The sequence below is a fragment of the Trachymyrmex septentrionalis genome, unplaced genomic scaffold (genome assembly GCF_001594115.1).
Source record: "Trachymyrmex septentrionalis isolate Tsep2-gDNA-1 unplaced genomic scaffold, Tsep1.0 scaffold86, whole genome shotgun sequence".
Classification (NCBI taxonomy): Eukaryota; Metazoa; Arthropoda; class Insecta; order Hymenoptera; family Formicidae; genus Trachymyrmex; species Trachymyrmex septentrionalis.
This window is the reverse complement of record NW_017306049.1, coordinates 1,723,105-1,730,663: the sequence shown is the minus strand read 5'-3', so window position 1 is coordinate 1,730,663 and position 7,559 is coordinate 1,723,105. Positions and strand designations below refer to the sequence as shown.

Below are 7,559 nucleotides of genomic sequence, written 5' to 3'. Positions count from 1 at the left end.
AAAAAAAAAAAAAAATTTTCTATTGAGATTTGAGCTAATTACAGAGTCAAAGATGCCGTGGGTGGCTTGGACATATGAATCAAGACTTAAAACTAGGTATAGTTGAGGGTTAAAAAAAATAAATAAAGGCTAAGGTACTAAGAGTACATGCTCCTTGAAAAATATACTATTGTACTAAATTATAAAACCCAAACTGTATTGATACTGTCTTTACAAGAATATGTGCTTCCCGAAAAAAAAACTATTGTAGCAAATTATTTGATTGGAAGAAAAGTTCTGCAGATTTTTAGTATAAAAGTTTTTAAAAAATAGTGGCGAAATCTAATTTGCATCCGCAGAATGTGATGCTCAGCATTTAATGGAACTAAAAGAGTAGTTGTTCTTCGAGCTGCTCCCTTAGGGCCAAATGATAGATTCGAAGAAGTACTGCGCCCAGCTCGACAAATTGCGCACAATAACTCGACATTTATAACAATTTATTATAACAATTTATGCATCAACAATGCATTGATCATCTTCATCTACAATTTGTTGCCAACGCTTCGATAGGACCTTGACGCCGCTCTCATAAAACTTTTGGGTGTGGGCGAAAAAGTCAGCAATATGATTTTGATGAGGACGGCCTTCATTGAGTCGAACCATTGATCATCAAGATTGTTCTGCAGCGAGCGAAACAAGTGGTAATCGGACGGTGCATGATTCGGTAAATATGGTGGATACTGCATTATTTCCAGCCAAAGCTCTGCAATTTTTTTCCGATAGAAATGTGTGGTTGGGCGTTGTCATGATGGAAGACCACGCCCTTTCTATTCGACAATTCTGGCAGGCTTCTCTTGCACTGCCTTGCGCAATTTGTCGAGCTGGGCGCAGTACTTCGAATCTATCGTTTGGCCCTGCGGGAGCAGCTCGAAGAACAGTACTCCTTTGTAGTCCCATCAAATGCTGAACATCACGTTCCGCGGATGCAAATCAGGTTTCGCCACTATTTTTGAAGACTCGCCCAGACTGCATCATGACTTCTACCGCTTGATGTTGTTGTTGTAGACAATTCATTTCTCGTGATGATCCGTTTCAGAAATGGATCTAGAGAGTTTTAGGAGAGACTCACATCAAAATCCGGTCCATGATGTTCTTTCCGGTCAGGTCGTGCGATACCCATACATCGATCTTTTTCACCATGCCAAGCTTTTTCAATCGATCGTAACGGTTGTATGATGAATACCGAAGCAACTCTCGAGTCATTAAGTGTCGATTACTCTTCACTGCAGCCAGGAGTTAGTCATCGTCAGTAGTTTGGTCGTCCAGAGTGTGATGCACTCTGAGTGAGTCTTGAAGGTTAAATTTTCCGGAATGGAAATAGGCAAACCATCTTTTGTATGTGTTTGCGCTTAAAGCCGAGACACCATACACGGCGCTTAACATCCGCCGCTTTATGGCCGAGACAGCCTTTACAGAATAAAAACAAAAGCAAAATATAGCAAAAATACAATTTTTGCTTTACCATTTTACTTGTATGCCGTAAACGCAAAACATGTCCGACAAAAGCAAACACTTCTGCCAAATGTCAAGCGTAATGTGACTTGTCAAAAAATGTGCGGTAGACTGGTATTTGAATGATACATGTTATCTATTTTTCTAACACTTGATGACACTAATATCATCTATTAAAAAATCTGCAGAACTTTTCCTCTAAAACTCAAGTGAACTATTTTTATTGTACCATGTAACAAGTAAAACCCAAGTGTGTGGTACTACTTTTATTATTTATTTAACTCTAATGATATGTACCATAGAAGATTTGATATCAACAACTGGTGCCAAGTTGAATTCTACCAAATTAAAAAGTAAAATCCGAGTGGTACTATCTATATTATGTACTTAACTCAAATGATAGTTTATAGATTCTTTGCCTGCGAAGAATAATCGCGAAGCAATGTTCCAAAAAGCATTTTAAAGCCCTAACAAATCCTTGATTGTAAGTGAAGTTTGGTATTTTCTCTTTAAAATGATTTTTCATCATTACGTTACAATTATTTTTTACTGAGTAATTTGAAGTGAATTTTTTAGTTTTTTTTTCTAAAAATTTCTAAAATGGTGACAACATTTTTAGAAAGTTTTACAGAAAAGGAAATTTTACAAAAAATTCACTTCAAATTATTCGGTAGAAAAAATTATAGCATAACGATTAAAAATTATTTTAAAGAGAAAATACCAAACTTTACTTACAATCAAGGACATTTGCTGGGACTTTAAAATGCTTTTTCGAACATTGCTTGGCGACCGTTTCTCGCGCAGATATGTGAAATTTTAATTTGGTTTTTTTTTAACGATGATTTTAATTGATTTTAATTTTGTTGAGAAACGGCAGACAAAAATTTCAAGATAAAATAACTTCTTCAAAAATTATCTTATCGAGATATTTAAAAAAACATTTTAAATCTTGAAATCTCTTCTGTTCAGATCGGTACTTTAGAAAATGGTCTTACTGATATTTTATGGAGTTAGACGCACATAAATAAAAATACATCAAATTTCAAAATTTTTTACGAAATTTGCGAAATTTTACGGTGCGAATTAAAAATTGCGCATAAATGCGATTTACAGCTTTCAAAAGAATGAATTTTTATCTTTAATTTGCTTTTTTATTGACTTTTGTACGATTTTTTTTTCGTCGAGTTATTCAACATCGAAGTAAAAAGGATCGTTATTTCAACGTTATATAATAACGAATAACTTGGAGAAAAAAATCATACAATGCTTCACTTTATTGCTAAAAAGCAAATTAAAGGTAAAAATTCACTCTATCGAATAATGTAAACTGCATTTGTGTACAATTTTTAATTTGCATCGTGGAATTTCGTAAATTTCGCAGGAAATGTGAGATTTGATGTGACCTCCGAATTTCGAATTATATTGTATACCAAACATTGCTATATGATGGGACATTAATCTCAGAAAAAAGTTTGACTGAGTATATGGTTAGTTTTGGAGATATGAGGAATCAAATAAAATAATCAAATTTTTAATATTTTTAATATATATATTGTTCAAGCACTGTAGACACAAAAATAAAATTAATATTACAAGCACACAATGGGTCTTTTTTTATCCAAAATTTCTTGGCATTCTTTCAAATTTCTTGGCACAAATTTTAATTTTTATTGAATAAAGATTTTAACATTTCAATTAAATAACTATTTGGCAATGTAGTAGAGATATTGATAAATAATCTTGAATGTTTCTAGATTCTTTTAAAGCCTATAACAGTAAACTTTGAGAGCTGGACAAAAAAAGATCCAGAATACCTCGAGAAGTAAGTAAAAATATATGTATCTACGAAGGATAAACTTTCTTTTCGTGTCTTGTAGTGCTTGAACAATATTGAAAATATTAGGAATTTAATCATTTTGAATCCCATGTATCTCCATAATCTCAATTGTATACAACTTAAATTTTTTCAAAGATTAATATACCATCGTTTAGCATACAAGTTTTACTTAAAATTTAAGGAGCACAAAATGGACTAAATGTGTTGCTCTTTGCATAAAAAGAGAAGACAAAAGAAAAAAAGAGAAATATAACAAGATATTTTCTTTAATTATTGTACCTCTTTAAGTTATTGAAATGTTTTGTATCAATTGTTACTTAATTATAAAATAAAAACATATTAGTCAAACGATGTTTTTTTATGCTATACAGCATTTTTAATATTATTTATAGGTGCCTCAACAGCAAGTACAGCAAGTGCAAGTACAGCAACAACAGCAACAACAAATAATACATACGAGTCCATCTAGAGCAGAATTTATAAAATCTGAGGATTTACCAATGAAGTCTGAAACTTTATCTAGTTCTTCGTCACCAGTAAATTCTTCACAAGTGATTATGACAGGACAAAGACCTTCACCGTGTATACATCAAGGATGCCCTAATCCTGCTATATCTAATAACGAATGGGAAGATGAATACTGCAGTAATGAATGTGTGGTCAGCCATTGCAGGTAAGGATATTATATTCAATTTCTATGTCTTACAAGGGAAGTTTCAAAACTGTCCGGAACTGATTTTTCCATGAAATATGTTATAAAACACGAAAATTTAAGAAACACGTATTTTTTAATACGTGCGCTAATTCATGTTTAAAGGAAACACTTATTTGAAGAAAAACGGTATTTTTTTTAGATGAATATCGTCGAAAGTATAAAAGATAGAAAAAAAATTTTTTAAACAAAAGTTGGTTTCAAGAGTACTTTAAAGTTATATAGAAAAAAAATTTCTAATTCTTTGTTTAACAAAACATCCCCACCACCCATAATTTTCTTAAATTGTATATAATTTTCTTAAATTTTAATTTTTTTTACTAAATTAAAGATTATTTTTTTACGAATTCTACCATATGTAATAAAGTTACATTACGACATATCATTTTCGAGAATTAATTATTAATATTTAACGCTTTCATATATACGCTATCCATGCTCATATGCGTAAGTAATTCGTCGGAACAATAAGACCATGGTATATGAAAAAATGTTTAAAGTAAAATTTGTATAATTTTCTATAGGCTTTATGACTGTATATGTATATTCAGATTTTCAAAAATGTAATGATTTTTTAAATATTGTAATTAATTCTTTGACATTTAATTTTTTCTCCGTGAAAAAAAATTAAAGACAATTTTATTCCAAATTTATTCTCTTATAATAAAATTATTGTATTGTAAAATTAAATATCTCTCTTTTGAAAAGTAAATTAAAAAATCACTGTCGCATTTAAAAATGTTATACATTTTTTTAAATTGATTAATTTGCTCAAACATATTATTGAGCGAATTAATAAATTTTATCGACACACTATACTTATAATCAAAGTGCGTTAAATTGTTGAAAATGTGTTCTGAAAACAATAAAACCACTTATCGAATAGTTCGGATCTGAAAATGTTTTTAATTCTGATTAAAGTGGTTTTTAATTGGAAATTCATTTTGGAAGGTCATTGTCTAATCAAGGAATAAAAAAAGTAGACTGTGTTGTGTAATCAATATCATCAACAATACACTCATACACCATACAACCAATAATATCGTGTAATGGAAATTTGTTATCTTTATTTATTGTATTAAAAAAAATTAATGGTATATTTGGACAAGAGTACAAGAAATCTTATTGACACCAATAAATGTTATTTTAAATGCATCGAAATTTGGTAAAAAATGACCTTAGGTAATTAAATAAACTTCTTTTTATAATACATTTTCAGATACTGTTTTACTATTAAAAAGTAAATATAAATTTGCATAAACGAAATAATATAATGAAATTATAAGTCTCATTTCTATGATATATCTTATATTTTATTTAAGAACAGTCATAAAATAGTTATTAATTTAACATTTATATTTCTTACAGATCATTTTAAAATGTGATTAGAAGAATTATTTTCTAAACATTAGTTCTCATAGCATTCTTCTTATCGATTTATGGATATTGTCCCAATATTATTTCAGATTTAACACCTGCAGGAAAATATTACTACTATGATTATACCGAAAGGCACTACAGGAAAAATACAACTATTAGATGTTTACGGATTTAGAATTTGGAAAAATTTTGCTAATAGATTTTCAGATATTGTTTTATTATTGAAAAGTAATATAAATTTACATGAACGAAATAATATAATATAATTACAATCTCTAATACGTAATCAATTGTCATCCCCGCAATATCACAACTTATTTAAACATTCGTAGTTTAAAAATGGTTATACAAACAAAAGACCGGAAGAATTTGAAAATCTAATAGAATTTAGTTTTGATAAAAGTTTAACAACATGTGATATCGAAGGTTGCAGTAATATAGCTGTAATAAAATGTTTATGAGTGCAAGAAGTCATTATGTTTAAAACATTTTTTCATTGAATATCATTATTGCAATGAGTAAACGATACAAAATATAAATTTATTGTGTAAATATTTAGAAATTATTATGTAAACGACAAGTAAATAAGATATTAAAGCATAAAATTGAAAATAACTTTAAGAGAATAATCTTAAGATATTATAAGGAAGTAATGTACAGAGATCATTAAACAAATTTTACTCACTTTAAGGAAAAATAATAAAAATTATTATAACTCTTAACATTATTTATAATTTGTAATATTACAAATATTAATCATGTCAATTTCCTTACTTGTTGATTTTTGTTGTTCCGATGATAATTACTTACGCATATGAGCATGGATAGCGTATATATGGAAGCGTTAATAATTAATTCTCGAAAATGATATGATCGTAATGTAACTTTATTGTAATATAACTTATTATACATGATTGAATTCATAAAAAAGATAATTTCTTTAATTTGATTTAAAAAATTTAAGAAAATTATAGGTGGTCGGAGTATATTGTTAAACAAAAAAATTAAAAAAAGTTTTTCTTTATAACTTTAAAGTACTCTTGAAATCACGCAACTTTTGTTTAAAAATTTTTTTCTATCTTTGATATTTCCGACAATATTCACCTCGAAAAAAAAATACCATTATTTTTTTATGGTAATACATTTTTTTTTTAAGGGGTTTATTATCCCTTAAACATGTTAGCGCACGTTTAAAAAAAAACACTCTTAGATTTTCGTGTTTTACAACATATTTCATGGAGAATCAAATTGGTTCCGAATAGTTGTGAAACTTCCCTTGTTAGATTAATTTGTACATTTTATGTAAATAAATACTATAATATTATTAAATAAACAATTGGTGTTTGTTGCATTTTATTATATGTTTCTGATCATAGTATACACACAGTGTACATTGCTATATATTTTTAATTCGCAGAGATTATTCTTGTACACCTATAATTTGTTTTTATTCTATATTTATATGTTTTATTGTGTTTCAGAGATGTATTCAATACATGGGTGTCTTCAAATCAAAATTCTCAACAAAACTATTCTACAGTTAAATAAAAGTTCTATAAGAGATGAACTACAATTACTCAATGGCCTCACATCTTAAATGGCTCGTTGTTAATCTGTAAAGTAAGATATTTAAATGAATGTATATACATATAAACTAGTGAACTTTTTAAAGTGTCAAGGCTATTCATGCAGCAACAGAGATCAGCATTAGAGGATAGTTTGAAATGTGTATACAGATGTATTCTGTATGTGTGTAAATGTTAACAAGAGAACAAAAAGGCAAGAGAAGGAAGAGAAAAAGATAATGATGAAATAAAGATAAAATTGTTTCTTTTTTAGAAAAAAGTCTTAGAATGTATATTGAAAAGCCTTATCCAAAAACTTATTACTCTGGCCAAAGGTCTTTGTTTGTAAGGAGTATATTACGACTTAAGTAAGTTAAATAAGTGCATTTATTTACATTACATTTATAGGTAGTTAAGTAACAACCAACTTTTTTATATCCTCAAATACTCCTTACTGACAGACAAAGCGTGCCAATTGTACAGACATTTGTTTCTTTACTAAGGTCACATAGAGAATATTGCAGTTTTATAAAGTGTCGGAATAAGGACTAGTTCTTTGAATTGAATTATCTCA

At 28.7% G+C, this 7,559-nt stretch overlaps 1 protein-coding gene across 1 annotated transcript in view; it reads left to right on the top strand.

The window, feature by feature from the left end:
- Positions 1-7,238, top strand: part of LOC108755213 (TOX high mobility group box family member 3-like) — a 242,846-nt gene extending 235,608 nt beyond the window's left edge. The window contains exons 10-11 of the mRNA XM_018498101.1: positions 3,721-4,001; positions 6,902-7,238. Of these exons, the coding sequence (XP_018353603.1) occupies positions 3,721-4,001; positions 6,902-6,968 (348 nt within the window). The 3' untranslated portion in view covers positions 6,969-7,238. The remainder of the gene's footprint in view (positions 1-3,720; positions 4,002-6,901) is intronic.
- Positions 7,239-7,559: the final 321 nt, after the last annotated feature.